Source organism: Melanotaenia boesemani, chromosome 6 (assembly GCF_017639745.1).
Source record: "Melanotaenia boesemani isolate fMelBoe1 chromosome 6, fMelBoe1.pri, whole genome shotgun sequence".
NCBI lineage: Eukaryota > Metazoa > Chordata > Actinopteri > Atheriniformes > Melanotaeniidae > Melanotaenia > Melanotaenia boesemani.
The window spans coordinates 38,152,462-38,168,285 of NC_055687.1; the positions used below are offsets into that span (position 1 = coordinate 38,152,462).

General features: G+C 42.9%; 1 protein-coding gene across 2 annotated transcripts in view; it reads right to left on the reverse strand.

Annotated features, from left to right (window-relative positions):
• Nucleotides 1-15,824, reverse strand: part of taf2 (TAF2 RNA polymerase II, TATA box binding protein (TBP)-associated factor) — a 49,591-nt gene that overhangs the window by 17,660 nt on the left and 16,107 nt on the right. For both annotated transcript variants that reach the window (XM_041988150.1, XM_041988149.1), the window contains exons 10-22: nt 14,168-14,253; nt 13,956-14,091; nt 13,717-13,871; nt 11,808-11,922; nt 5,843-5,952; nt 5,693-5,758; nt 5,459-5,585; nt 5,243-5,368; nt 3,495-3,635; nt 2,451-2,561; nt 1,710-1,903; nt 1,222-1,361; nt 1,047-1,116 (exon numbers count right to left, since the gene is read on the reverse strand). In XM_041988150.1, the coding sequence (XP_041844084.1) occupies nt 1,047-1,116; nt 1,222-1,361; nt 1,710-1,903; nt 2,451-2,561; nt 3,495-3,635; nt 5,243-5,368; nt 5,459-5,585; nt 5,693-5,758; nt 5,843-5,952; nt 11,808-11,922; nt 13,717-13,871; nt 13,956-14,091; nt 14,168-14,253 (1,577 nt within the window). The remainder of the gene's footprint in view (nt 1-1,046; nt 1,117-1,221; nt 1,362-1,709; nt 1,904-2,450; nt 2,562-3,494; nt 3,636-5,242; nt 5,369-5,458; nt 5,586-5,692; nt 5,759-5,842; nt 5,953-11,807; nt 11,923-13,716; nt 13,872-13,955; nt 14,092-14,167; nt 14,254-15,824) is intronic.

Here is a 15,824-nt window from a genome sequence, read left to right on the forward strand (position 1 = left end):
GACAGTCCACCAGAGACCAGAACCGAGAAAGTCCACCAGAGACCAGAACTGAGACAGCCCCCCGCAGAGACCAGAACCGAGACAGCCCCCCGCAGAGACCAGAACCAAGACAGTCAACCGCAGAGACCAGAACCGAGACAGTCCACCGCAGAGACCATAACCGAGACAGTCCACCGCAGAGACCAGAACACAGAAAGTCCACCAGAAACCAGAACCAAGACAGTCCACCGCAGAGACCAGAACCGAGACAGTCCACCAGAGACCAGAACCGAGAAAGTCCACCAGAGACCAGAACCGAGAAAGTCCACCGCAGAGACCAGAACTAAGACAGTCCACCAGAGACCAGAACCGAGACAGTCCACCAGAGACCAGAACCGAGAAAGTCCACCAGAGACCAGAACCGAGACAGCCCCCCGCAGAGACCAGAACCGAGACAGCCCCCCGCAGAGACCAGAACCAAGACAGTCCACCGCAGAGACCAGAACCGAGACAGTCCACCGCAAAGACCAGAACTGAGAAAGTCCACCGCAGAGACCAGAACCGAGACAGTCCACCAGAGACCAGAACCGAGAAAGTCCACCAGAGACCAGAACTGAGACAGTCCACCGCAGAGACCAGAACCACCAGAGACCAGAATTGAGCCAGTCCACCAGAGACCAGAACCGAGACAGAAGGAAGCAGAGGAAGGCTGCTGCGGCAGAGCCAGTCCAGACAGCCGCCCACCACAGGCCAGCGCCCGTCTCAGTGCACCCGGCCAGGCACCCCAGAGATCACAATGCCCCCAACACTCCCTCACCTCACCCATCCCTCTAAACTTCACACCCCAGCCCAACCCTCCCCTCCCACCTTCCCATCCACATCCATGCCTCCATCCCACTCCAATCCCAAACCATTCCCCTAATCTCATCCAGCCCCGAGGCTCCACCCCCCACCAACCTCTGAGGGAGTAGCCCAAGCAGGCCAGATGGCAGGGAGCGTTCTATCCCAGGAAAAAGTCATGAACAGAAGACATACATTTGCTGTGTTTGTGTGTGGAGTTTTCTGACCTGACATAGTGAGCAGGATCATTCTGGACCATGGACAGCAGCCACTGCAGCTCTGCTGAGCTCCGTTCAACTGCAGCAAAACAACACAGCAGACAGTCAAACTCTGGGTCCAGTTTAACACCGACACAGTGAAAGCAGCAGGTTCCTGAAACATGGCGGCGTCTCCAAGCCGTACCTCTGGTGTAGTCGACCAGAGCTTCCAGCGCAGCGACGCGAACATCTACGAAGTGTCCGTACTCTGCGTAGGACTTAAAGAGAGACGGATCGCTGGGAATGTGACCGTTCCTCTGAAGCTGGCGTATGGCTCTCAGACAGCTGGAGGGAAGGCAGAGAAGACATCTTGTTCCCAGTGTTCCAGACAAACTTTACAAGCTTTTGCTCTTTAATTAAAATAACTCAATATATTTTATTAATTTCTCTGAAAGAAAATGTGGATCTTCCTACATCTGCTGCTGGAAAATCAAGGTTACGTTGTTTTCAGGGACTCGTCCGTTTAAGGAATCAATTTTCCAAGAGATATTTGGACACAGCAAGAAGAAACAGATTTTTCTCACACATCACTTTAAAATAAACCTGATTTCTCTCTTCAGTTCAACATTGATGATGAACACAGGACTGTTTCAGACGCCAGCTCTCCGCCCAGCTGGAGACCAGCTGCTCTACCTGACTGTGATGGTGTTTCTGAAGCTCGGCAGCAGCTTCTCCATGTTCAGGAATCGTGTGATCTCCTCCACGATGAGGCGCACGTCGGCGTTTAGATTGTCCACCGTCCGCACCTCGTTGTTGATGCTGATAGCCGGAGTCAGAGAGTTGGTCAGCGCTTCGATCAGATCCGCTCGGTAGTAGTTGTCTGAAAACTGACGGCAGAAAGAAAGATGCGTTTCTACTCTTCCTTTAATGTTGTTTCCTCACACGCACCGCTCTGATTACACTGAAGCCTCACACAGAGACAAAAACTACATGAATGACACATAACTAATGCATTCAAAGATAAATAAATTAAAGAAATAAACAACAAAAGAAATAAAAATTCAAACTACGTAAAACAAATACGCCAAAACAAAACCCAAATAAATTCAAATCAAACCAAATGAAACAAAAAACAAAAACAAAATCAAAATAAAAAGTTTATAGAATAAAAATAAAATATAAATTAAAATCAAATAAACATAAGACACAATAAAATAAAATATAAATTAACTAAATCTAATTAAATTAAAAAGAAAAACTAATAAAACAAACAGAACTAAATACAAAACAAAAAATAACATTTTTAACAATGAAATGAAATCAAATACAAACAAAACAAAACATTAAAAGTAAATTAAAATGGGACCAAATATAATAAAAATAAAATTCCAAACAAAATAAAAAAATTAAATCTTGCCGTTTACTGGCCTCTACCTTGTTTTTGCGGTTGTCGTTGTATTTGATGAGGTCGAGTATGAAGTTGAGGACATCTTTGGGACAGAGGTTCTGCACGTCTCTGAGCAACGCCATGGCAACCGGCATGGTCTGAAACACAGGCATCGTTTCCTGATCATCGCCACCAGCTGAACGGTAACGGCTCTGGAAATATTCTGCCGTTAAGTGAACCATTCGTTTGTTTACAGACTTTATTTCTTGCATTTGAGATTCATTAGATCCCAGCGCGGCCTCTGCTACGCTGGAATTACAGGAATCACCAGAAAGGTTCACGTCTTTACGTAACAGAAGATCAGACACCAGTTTCCAGTGGGTGGAGCTGGTAAGACGAAATAACGGTGAAGTTTCCAGTGGGTGGAACCGGTAAGATGACAACCTAAGCTAGAAATAACCACAGCTCAATAACACATTTGAATTGATGTTATTTAAATATTTCATTTTATTACTTATGTTTATTGTATATTTTTATTTATGCTTATTTGTTTACACATCTCCACATTTTTCCCAACTTCCAGATCACATTTGATCTAAAAACCACCAAACAGGTTAAAAATACAGCATTTGACATAATAATCAAGTCTAGAACTTATTCTAAATGTACATACGTGCACATTTCCACAGGTAATCCTGAACTGACTCACCTCATCATACAAACTGAAGTCACATCTATTAAGTCAGAAAGACAGAAAAGATCAAATAAGCTCCCCTCCTGCCTTGGAAAGGTTTTACCGGTCGTATGTCTGACACCTCTATGAAGGTTAAATCCTGGAAGAAACTCCATCTCCGCTCTCACTCATCACACCCTCTGAACAGATGATTTTAAAATGTGTTAGCTCCCTCTGAAATGCTCCTTTTATACCCAGTCATGTTACTGACCTGTACCCAGGTAACCTGGTTAGTTGTCTAATCTCCTCCAGGTGTTTCTGGTTTGTACCAGGTACTTTTCCAGCCTCTTCTTGCTCCTGTTCTAACTTTTCCAGACACACTGCTTATTTAGATTTTTCAGGGAAGGAGAGTTTGTACCTTCTGCAGGAAGTAGCTCTGGAAGTTGATGAAGTTGTTGGTCTTAACGATGTTGGGGCAGCTCTTACAGCAGAACATCCTGGTAAACAGCGACTTCATGGCTGGTGGGCCCTGCCATGTGCTCACCATGGCGTTCGCTATCTGAAGACATGAAAACAACACAAGAGGAGGACGGTGAATGTTGGCGGCCCTCCATCAACACAGGAGGGTTGAATGAGCTGGACTCATGAGTTATGGTGGGAATTTGAGAAACGCTGCACAGAAATCACATGACCATTCAGGAATGTGGGGGCTCGTGTAACAATGGCCTTTCTGTTCACTGTAGTTTTTGTGGGCTACAAAGTAAACAGCAAGAGTACACATGAGGTTTCCACGGGCTCCGGCGCTCTCTGACAGGATATTAGGGAAGTTATGTTAATGTGGTAATACGGGGCCAAGGGTCACAGACGCAGGATTTTTGCTGTTTTTCATGTGTGTTCATTTTTCATTAACATGCAACCAAAAAGCGCCCGACCAATCAGAGTGCAGGGAGGATGAAAGCGTGCCATACTTCCCTTTGCGGCCAGCGTCTGAGTCTGTGTGAATTACCCAGAAGTCTGCAGCCAAACACTGTAACGTAATGACAGCCACCTCAACCCCCCACTCAGTTATCACACTGTGAAAATATTGGTTCAGGTGGGACGTGAGAGGTGGAAATCCAGTGGGGTGAAGCTTGAGCAGACCAAATCTTGCAGCCACAGAGCGGGGTCTGATGGGGGGCCTCTCCATGTTTCCCTTCTGCTGCAGCACAACATGCCCGAGAACAAAAACAGAAGGAGAATCATTTCTACCAAAACTCTACAAACATCACATCTAATGAACTCATTCATCAAACTCCCCCCATAGTCAGCACCGTTGGAGCCAGGAAGCGTCTAAATCCTGCAGGACAGTGGCCTCCGAGGATTCCTGACGGACCATGTCAAATATGCACCCAACATCCATGTTAACCGCTCCACCTGCGCTAGGTGCACCAAACCACAGGTAGACCCCTACCTGGTTCTCACAGCAGGTAAAGTAGTAAAAGAGGAAAAGCCTGACACCTGAACTAATACAGAGAATACGTTTCAACAGCCGGACCCGCGACGATAAAGAAAACGGAAATCATTTTCTTCAAGCTCATCGAGGAAATTTGATCCTTTCGTCTTAATTCTTCTCTTAACATTTTTCTTCCATAATTTATGACACGTCAACTTTTAACCCCTGAAAGCCGGAATTTATTCCCAGTTTCATTTAAAATTAATCAGAACCAGACCCAGGAGGAAAACCTCCATCTGGACCAGACCCAGGAACGAAAACCTCCATCCGGACCAGAACCAGGAAAGAAAACCTCCATCAGGACCAGAACCAGGAGAGAAAACCTCCATCCGGACCAGTACCAGGAAGAAAAACCTCCATCAGAACCAGAACCAGGAGGAAAACCTCCATTAGGACCAGAACCAGGAAAGAAAACCTCCATCAGGACCAGAACCAGGAAAGAAAACCTCCATCGGGACCAGACCCAGGAAGGAAAACCTCCATCAGGACCAGAACCAGGAAAGAAAACCTCCCTCCATCAGGACCAGAACCAGGAAAGAAAACCTCCCTCCATCAGGACCAGAACCAGGAAAGAAAACCTCCCTCCATCAGGACCAGAACCAGGAAGGACAGCTACTTCCGGGACGGGTACCGGACAGGTCATGCTGCTAGCCTCGTGTCAGGTGAGGGTGTACCTTTGCCAAGCAGAAGCAGGCCTGCATGCGGACTTTGTAGAAACACTGTTCTTGCTCTAAGATGTCAGTCAGAGCCAGTCTGGAAGCCGGAGTGGGGAATTTTTCCAGAGCAGAGATGGCCTCTTCCTAGAAAAGAGAGAAGTTACCGTCACCGTGACGAGCACTGAGACAGGGAATGTGGTCAGAATGATGCTGAAACACCTGTCTTCATCCCACCTGTGCAACCACATCCCTCTCATAGCGCAGCTGGTACTGCCACATGAAGTCCGCCTGCTCAAACTCCACCTTCCTCAGGATGGACATGTCCGGGTCAATCCGGATCCAGAGGAGAGGAGAGTCAGCACTGCAGAGGGAAAACCGTGACGTAACTAGGAAACTGGGATTTCTCTCCGGTTTCACACAACAACCGAGACAAAATGGTCCATTCTCAGAAAGAGAGCAACATCTTACTCCATGGCAGATAAATCCATGTCAACCTCCTCTCCATTCATCAAAGGGATCTTCTTCTTCTTGTTTCTGGAAAAAGAAAGGAAAAAAATCCACTAACAGAGTTAACATGTATGAGATCTGATGGGTGATGGAGGAAAAGTCTGGCTGTACCTTCTGCTCTTTGAGTGGCAGGGGATGTCGTGTTTGAGGCTGTTCTCCTCTATCTGCAGGGTGTGGTTGAAGGAACCGTCCAGCTCCTGTACCGTCACCTTGATGGGACCCTGCAGTGAAACGTTCACATCAAACTGGACCCTCATGTCTGTACACAATGCTAGGTATGACTCTCAGGATATGTGTGAATTTACAGCTTGAACTGATCCTCAGGAATGTGAGTGAATAAAATCTGAACTGAGCTGCTGATACATGATCCAGAGGAAAAACAGAGGCTGAGGCCTCGACCACTGCAGCAGACTTTCTCCACGTTTTAACCAAAAACCTCCTAATCAGCCTGAGATGGTTAAGAAGTGTTAGAACCAAGAAAACAGCACATTACTCCTGTTTCTAGATACACTCATTTTACATAATTTAGCTTCATGTTCTGACAGCTGCTACACACTGGTTTATACTGGGATTAAAAGCTGTTACACACTGGTTTATACTGGGATTAAAAGCTGCTACAGACTGGTTTATACTGGGATTAAAAGCTGCTACAGACTGGTTTGTACTGGGATTAAAAGCTGTTACACACTGGTTTATACTGGGATTAAAAGCTGTTACAGACTGGTTTATACTGGGATTAAAAGCTGTTACAGACTGGTTTGTACTGGGATTAAAAGCTGTTACAGACTGGTTTGTACTGGGATTAAAAGCTGTTACAGACTGGTTTATACTGGGATTAAAAGCTGCTACACACTGGTTTATACTGGGATTAAAAGCTGCTACACACTGGTTTATACTGGGATTAAAAGCTGTTACAGACTGGTTTATACTGGGATAAAAAGCTGCTACACACTGGTTTATACTGGGATTAAAAGCTGCTACAGACTGGTTTATACTGGGATTAAAAGCTGTTACAGACTGGTTTATACTGGGATTAAAAGCTGTTACAGACTGGTTTATACTGGGATTAAAAGCTGTTACAGACTGGTTTATACTGGGATTAAAAGCTGTTACAGACTGGTTTATACTGGGATTAAAAGCTGCTACAGACTGGTTTATACTGGGATTAAAAGCTGCTACAGACTGGTTTATACTGGGATTAAAAGATGCTACAGACTGGTTTATACTGGGATTAAAAGCTGTTACAGACTGGTTTGTACTGGGATTAAAAGCTGTTACAGACTGGTTTATACTGGGATTAAAAGCTGTTACAGACTGGTTTGTACTGGGATTAAAAGCTGTTACAGACTGGTTTATACTGGGATTAAAAGCTGTTACAGACTGGTTTATACTGGGATTAAAAGCTGTTACACACTGGTTTATACTGGGATTAAAAGCTGCTACACACTGGTTTATACTGGGATTAAAAGCTGCTACAGACTGGTTTATACTGGGATTAAAAGCTGTTACACACTGGTTTATACTGGGATTAAAAGCTGCTACACACTGGTTTATACTGGGATTAAAAGCTGCTACAGACTGGTTTATACTGGGGCTAAAAGCTGTTACAGACTGGTTTATACTGGGATTAAAAGCTGTTACAGACTGGTTTATACTGGGATTAAAAGCTGTTACAGACTGGTTTATACTGGGATTAAAAGCTGTTACACACTGGTTTATACTGGGATTAAAAGCTGCTACAGACTGGTTTATACTGGGATTAAAAGCTGTTACACACTGGTTTATACTGGGATTAAAAGCTGCTACGGACTGGTTTATACTGGGATTAAAAGCTGCTACACACTGGTTTATACTGGGATTAAAAGCTTCTACAGACTGGTTTATACTGGGATTAAAAGCTGCTACACACTGGTTTATACTGGGATTAAAAGCTTCTACAGACTGGTTTATACTGGGATTAAAAGCTGCTACAGACTGGTTTATACTGGGATTAAAAGCTGTTACACACTGGTTTATACTGGGATTAAAAGCTGCTACACACTGGTTTATACTGGGATTAAAAGCTGCTACAGACTGGTTTGTACTGGGATTAAAAGCTGTTACAGACTGGTTTATACTGGGATTAAAAGCTGTTACAGACTGGTTTGTACTGGGATTAAAAGCTGCTACAGACTGGTTTATACTGGGATTAAAAGCTGTTACAGACTGGTTTATACTGGGATTAAAAGCTGTTACACACTGGTTTATACTGGGATTAAAAGCTGCTACACACTGGTTTATACTGGGATTAAAAGCTGCTACAGACTGGTTTATACTGGGATTAAAAGCTGTTACACACTGGTTTATACTGGGATTAAAAGCTGCTACACACTGGTTTATACTGGGATTAAAAGCTGCTACAGACTGGTTTATACTGGGGCTAAAAGCTGTTACAGACTGGTTTATACTGGGATTAAAAGCTGTTACAGACTGGTTTATACTGGGATTAAAAGCTGTTACAGACTGGTTTATACTGGGATTAAAAGCTGTTACACACTGGTTTATACTGGGATTAAAAGCTGCTACAGACTGGTTTATACTGGGATTAAAAGCTGTTACACACTGGTTTATACTGGGATTAAAAGCTGCTACAGACTGGTTTATACTGGGATTAAAAGCTGCTACACACTGGTTTATACTGGGATTAAAAGCTTCTACAGACTGGTTTATACTGGGATTAAAAGCTGCTACACACTGGTTTATACTGGGATTAAAAGCTTCTACAGACTGGTTTATACTGGGATTAAAAGCTGCTACACACTGGTTTATACTGGGATTAAAAGCTGTTACACACTGGTTTATACTGGGATTAAAAGCTGCTACACACTGGTTTATACTGGGATTAAAAGCTGCTACAGACTGGTTTATACTGGGGCTAAAAGCTGTTACAGACTGGTTTATACTGGGATTAAAAGCTGTTACACACTGGTTTATACTGGGATTAAAAGCTGCTACAGACTGGTTTATACTGGGATTAAAAGCTGTTACACACTGGTTTATACTGGGATTAAAAGCTGCCACAGACTGGTTTATACTGGGATTAAAAGCTGTTACAGAGTGGTTTATACTGGGATTAAAAGCTGCTACACACTGGTTTATACTGGGATTAAAAGCTGCTACAGACTGGTTTATTACTGGGATTAAAAGCTTCTACAGACTGGTTTATACTGGGATTAAAAGCTGCTACAGACTGGTTTATACTGGGATTAAAAGCTGCTACAGACTGGTTTATACTGGGATTAAAAGCTGCTACAGACTGGTTTATACTGGGATTAAAAGCTGTTACACACTGGTTTATACTGGGATTAAAAGCTGTTACACACTGGTTTATACTGGGATTAAAAGCTGCTACAGACTGGTTTATACTGGGATTAAAAGCTGTTACACACTGGTTTATACTGGGATTAAAAGCTGCTACAGACTGGTTTATACTGGGATTAAAAGCTGCTACACACTGGTTTAAACTGGGATTAAAAGCTTCTACAGACTGGTTTATACTGGGATTAAAAGCTGCTACAGACTGGTTTATACTGGGATTAAAAGCTGTTACAGACTGGTTTATACTGGGATTAAAAGCTTCTACAGACTGGTTTAAACTGGGATTAAAAGCTTCTACAGACTGGTTTATACTGGGATTAAAAGCTGCTACAGACTGGTTTATACTGGGATTAAAAGCTGCTACACACTGGATTATACTGGGATTAAAAACTGCTACAGACTGGTTTATACTGGGATTAAAAGCTTCTACACACTGGTTTATACTGGGATTAAAAGCTGCTACAGACTGGTTTATACTGGGGCTAAAAGCTGTTACAGACTAGTTTATACTGGGATTAAAAGCTGTTACACACTGGTTTATACTGGGATTAAAAGCTGCTACAGACTGGTTTATACTGGGATTAAAAGCTGTTACACACTGGTTTATACTGGGATTAAAAGCTGCTACAGACTGGTTTATACTGGGATTAAAAGCTGTTACAGACTGGTTTATACTGGGATTAAAAGCTTCTACAGACTGGTTTATACTGGGATTAAAAGCTGCTACAGACTGGTTTATACTGGGATTAAAAGCTGCTACAGACTGGTTTATACTGGGATTAAAAGCTTCTACACACTGGTTTATACTGGGATTAAAAGCTGCTACAGACTGGTTTATACTGGGATTAAAAGCTGCTACAGACTAGCTTATACTGGGATTAAAAGCTGTTACACACTGGTTTATACTGGGAGTTAAAGCTGCTACACACTGGTTTATACTGGGATTAAAAGCTGCTACAGACTGGTTTATACTGGGGCTAAAAGCTGTTACAGACTGGTTTATACTGGGATTAAAAGCTGTTACACACTGGTTTATACTGGGATTAAAAGCTGCTACAGACTGGTTTATACTGGGATTAAAAGCTGTTACACACTGGTTTATACTGGGATTAAAAGCTGCTACAGACTGGTTTATACTGGGATTAAAAGCTGTTACAGACTGGTTTATACTGGGATTAAAAGCTTCTACAGACTGGTTTATACTGGGATTAAAAGCTGCTACAGACTGGTTTATACTGGGATTAAAAGCTGCTACAGACTGGTTTATACTGGGATTAAAAGCTTCTACACACTGGTTTATACTGGGATTAAAAGCTGCTACAGACTGGTTTATACTGGGATTAAAAGCTGCTACAGACTAGCTTATACTGGGATTAAAAGCTGTTACACACTGGTTTATACTGGGAGTTAAAGCTGCTACACACTGGTTTATACTGGGATTAAAAGCTGCTACAGACTGGTTTATACTGGGATTAAAAGCTGCTACAGACTGGTTTATACTGGGATTAAAAGCTGTTACACACTGGTTTATACTGGGATTAAAAGCTGTTACAGACTGGTTTATATTGGGATTAAAAGCTGCTACAGACTGGTTTATACTGGGATTAAAGCTGCTACACACTGGTTTATACTGGGATTAAAAGCTGTTACAGACTGGTTTATACTGGGATTAAAAGCTGTTACAGACTGGTTTATATTGGGATTAAAAGCTGCTACAGACTAGTTTATACTGGGATTAAAAGCTGCTACAGACTGGTTTATACTGGGATTAAAAGCTGCTACAGACTGGTTTATACTGGGATTAAAAGCTGCTACAGACTGGTTTATACTGGGATTAAAAGCTGCTACAGACTGGTTTATATTGGGATTAAAAGCTGCTACACACTGGTTTATACTGGGATTAAAAGCTGCTACAGACTGGTTTATACTGGGATTAAAAGCTGCTACAGACTGGTTTATACTGGGATTAAAAGCTTCTACACACTGGTTTATACTGGGATTAAAAGCTGCTACAGACTGGTTTATACTGGGATTAAAAGCTGTTACAGACTGGTTTATACTGGGATTAAAAGCTGCTACAGACTGGTTTATACTGGGATTAAAAGCTGCTACACACTGGTTTATACTGGGATTAAAAGCTGCTACAGACTGGTTTATACTGGGATTAAAAGCTGTTACAGACTGGTTTATACTGGGATTAAAAGCTGTTACAGACTGGTTTATACTGGGATTAAAAGCTGCTACAGACTGGTTTATACTGGGATTAAAAGCTGCTACACACTGGTTTATACTGGGATTAAAAGCTGCTACAGACTGGTTTATACTGGGATTAAACGCTGCTACAGACTGGTTTATACTGGGATTAAAAGAAGGGGAAAGTTTGGAAATTCCTTTCAACGTCATAAATAGCAGTTTTTACATATACTTTGCGTTCGTTATGTCAGTGAAAAAATATTCTTCTGTAATTTGGTTCGGTTAGAAACAGAATAATGATGAGCAGCTCACCTGGGTCCGAACCAGTTTTCATGAAATCTGCTTTCTTAAAAGCTGAGAAACTGAACATGAGACCAGCAACGAGATTTTAACCTGCACAGGTCTGTTTCTGATCTCCAGCTGATCAAACTGATCAAAGAAAACAGAAGGATGATTCATTCTGACATTAGACTGACCAGTCATCTCACATGTCCTACTTACCGTGTTGTTCCGTGTTCTAACTCACCACATATTTCTGAGTTCCAGATGACGTGTAGTCCTGGCGGATCTCCAGCTCCAGCACATTCCTCTTCCTGTTAAAGGCAAAACTGCCAAAGAATTTCACCACCCCACTCTGGTCTCTGGACATGAATAGTTAAGACTGAAAGCAGTGCAGATAACTCAGAACATCTGGGGACATCTGGTCACTGCGTTACTTTATACCCAACTATGTGCTGATTGCCACAGAAAAAAACAGCACAGAAACCGACCCGGTGAAAGTTACCAATGATGATACCCGACCTGTCTGGACTGGTCCTCTCAATCTGATACCACCCCTCAGAACTTTGTTGCAGAGGTTTAAACATGTTATCAGGATTAATGGAACCAGGTCAGGCTGGTTTGAGTCATATTTATATGATAGAGTTCAGTTTGTTTGCTCCTCAGGTAGTGCTGGGCGGTTTTATTTTTGTTAAGATATGAATTTTTCATATACCGGCAACACCGGTTTAAATAGCCTAAATGTGTCCGGAACGCAGCACGGTGGTACATTGTTTCACAGGGGACGTATTTCATTGCTGCGCAGCTAAACACACATGGAACACAAGTAGTTGTGACGTTGTTGAGCGTGATGAAAATGAACAGGGGAGCCTCTGAACCAGAAGTTGAAGATGATGACCCAGAAGAACTTTTGCCGAAAAAAGGAGCTGTGTCTGGAGGTACTTCAGGTTTAAAAGGTCCGACGTTAACCAGACCACAAGCTAAAGCTGTCGCCGGAGGTGGTAACACGAGCAATTTGCTGCATCACCTTAGCCGTAAACATGCTTTGGAGTACCAGGAGTGCATTAAACCAAATACCGTGAAACCGACATGATTTTTAAAAATACCGTGATATAGAAATTTGGTCATACCGCCCAGCACTATCCTCTGGGTTCTGTACTCAGACTGATACTTTTCACCTTGTACATGCTTCCGTCGGGTAATATTAATAGACATGGTGTACATGTGTAGTGTAGGACGGACGGACAGATGGACGGATAGATGGATGGACGGACGGATGGACAGACAGACAGAGGGATGGATGGATGGACAGATGGATGGATGGACGGATGGGTGGATGTATGGATGGACAGACGGATGGATGGATGGGTGAATGGACGGACGGATGGACAGATGGATAGATGGACGGATGGACAGATGGACGGATGGACAGACGGATGGATGGGTGAATGGACGGATGGATGGATGGATGGACGGACAGATGGACGGATGGACAGACGGACAGAGGGATGGATAGATGGACAGATGGATGGATGGACGGATAGATGGATGGGTGAATGGATGGATGGATGGATGGATGGATGGATGGATGGATGGATGGATGGACGGCCGGACGGACGGATGGACAGAAAGATGGACGGATGGACAGAGGGATGGACGGATGGATGGACGGATGGATGGGTGAATGGACGGATGGATGGATGGATGGACGGACAGATGGACGGATGGACAGACGGACAGAGGGATGGATAGATGGACAGATGGATGGATGGACGGACAGATGGATGGGTGAATGGATGGATGGATGGACGGCCGGACGGACGGATGGACAGACAGGTGGATGGATGGATGGATGGACGGACAGATGGATGGATGGACGGCCGGATGGACAGACAGATGGACGGATGGACAGATGGACGTTTAAAAGTGCTTGACATGGGTTTTGCTGTGAACTGTTGCTGTATGAAGGAACGGGCCTGAATATTTTTTTCTCTGGATTAATATAGAGGGGAAAGTGTTATTTTTCTGTTATTGTTCAGCTTCACTGTATCTGGATGTTTGCATTGCTAATGAAAGAAGTTGAGCCAGATTTACACTTCAGAAAGTCCTGATAAAAGATTCACCCTGGCCTCCCTGCTGTTTCATCTGAAGGATACACCCACTGTTTGATGAGGGGGCCGATGTCTTTGCCCGAGACGTTGGAGATGGATTTGAGGAAAGCGTGAGTGGACAGAAGCATCTGGCTCCACATGTGGCTCTGGTACTTCTGGGAAGAGGCCGTGCTGGCCAGACTCAGGAGTTTGTTGAAAACCTTAAAATAAAAATAAAATAAAAAACTCTGACATTTTCCAGAAAATAAAGAGAAGAACAGGAGGAAGTCCTGCTTGTGCCTGACCTGCAACATGAACTCCATACTGATCCGGTTCTCTATCAGCCTCATCACCAGGTGGGCCTTACACTGGAACATCTTGAAGTACTCCCAGGACAGAGTGTGGGGGTGTTTGATGGAGAAGTGAAGGTGGGGAGTCGGACTGAGGAGAGAAAGGCTCGATCAGTGCATCACAGTCAAACGGTAACTAATGTCAAAAAGGACCAGAACGTCCTTACTTGTCCTTTTCTTTGCCTCCTCCAAAGGTGGGGTGCAGCAGGACACCTCCCATCTTCAGCTCGTACTCCACAATCTTGTCCAGCTCCTGTGCATCAAACAGCTCAAGTCAAATATGGATTACTGGTCTATGAAACGGTTGATGTGAAAGTCATGTTTCACTTGGTTTGTTTGTATTTAACCCTGCTGTCCTCGAGCTTGTTTTTAATCTGGTTAGAATTCCGACCGTGTCGCAGCTAGTTCGATGAATTTATGATGAACTCTTCTTAGTTATTTTATTTTATCCTGTCTTTTTCTCTGACGTCTCTGTTGATGCATTTTGAGGTTTTATTTCCATAAATATAATTTCAGACCTGCTCAAAACTACCAAACATTCAATGATTTTTAGGACTTTAACCCTTTAAATGCCAGCTTATCTGGTTATCTGAATTACTGCATTTTTTATTTAAAAAATATACAAACGCAGACAAACATGAATTACTGTCTACATAACAAATATCAGGGTGATGGGTCTTTGGTGGTGATCAGAGTCTTGGAAATTTTAAAGATTAGTACCAAAATGGATCTGATTGCATGTTTTTTTTTTTATGTCGTATCAGATTCTCCCTCTGGGGAGCTTCATGGCCAAAAATGTCCCATTGACTTCCATTAAACCTACATAATTTGATCTATTAGTGTAAACTCATTCATTCTTTATTATCAGCATCTCATTTGGATGAAAGTGGTGATATCTGACATTTTTACTGGATGCCACCATATTGAACTGATTTCCTGTTGTAGGCAGATGCAGGTAATTCTGTTGTTTTTGCAAGTTATATTATGTAAACGCAATCAAATCAATTTTTCTACTGATCTTTGACATATCCAAAACTCTAATCAAAACCAAAGACCCATCTCCCTGTTCTTTATTATATAAGAAATAATCCATGCTTGGCTTTGTTCTTTTTGTGTAATAAATAATTCAAGTAATAAAAGTCTTACAACGATTGAACATTTAATAGTTTTGAGCAGGTCTGAGGTCACCACGAAAGTCACCAGAGGAGCGTTAATTTGATGAGGAAGAAGAGTTAAAGAATTATCAAATGTAAACTAAAGGGAAAAAGTCTTTAATCAGAAATACTCCAACGTAACAACATTTCACACACATGTTCAACATTACCAACAGTTAAATTTAAAGGGATAATGAAAAAAGCTGATCTAACTTCATAGAAAGATGGACAGAGGTTCACCAATCTGAGACAAACTGGGTCTAAAACTGAAGATCCACCACCTACAGTGTAGAAAATCATCCGCAGATTCAGAGAATCAGGAGGAATCTCTGTGTGCATGGGACAAGGCTGGATGCCGGTGATCTTCTGCATTAAAAGCAGACATGATTCTCTACTGGAAACCACTGCATGGACTCAGGAAGACGTCCAGAAACCACTGTCTGCCTGCAGTCTAGACCTTTCACCAGTACACAACATCTGGAGCATCATGAAAGCAGGAATCCAGCAACCAAGGTCCAGGACTGTAGAGCAGCTACAATTCTGCATCAGACCAGAATGAGACAACATTCCTCTCCTAGAACTCCAGAAACTGGTCTCCTCACTTCCCAGACGTTTCCAGACATGTTGGAAGAAGAGATGCTACACCATGCTGAACACCACCCTGGAACTA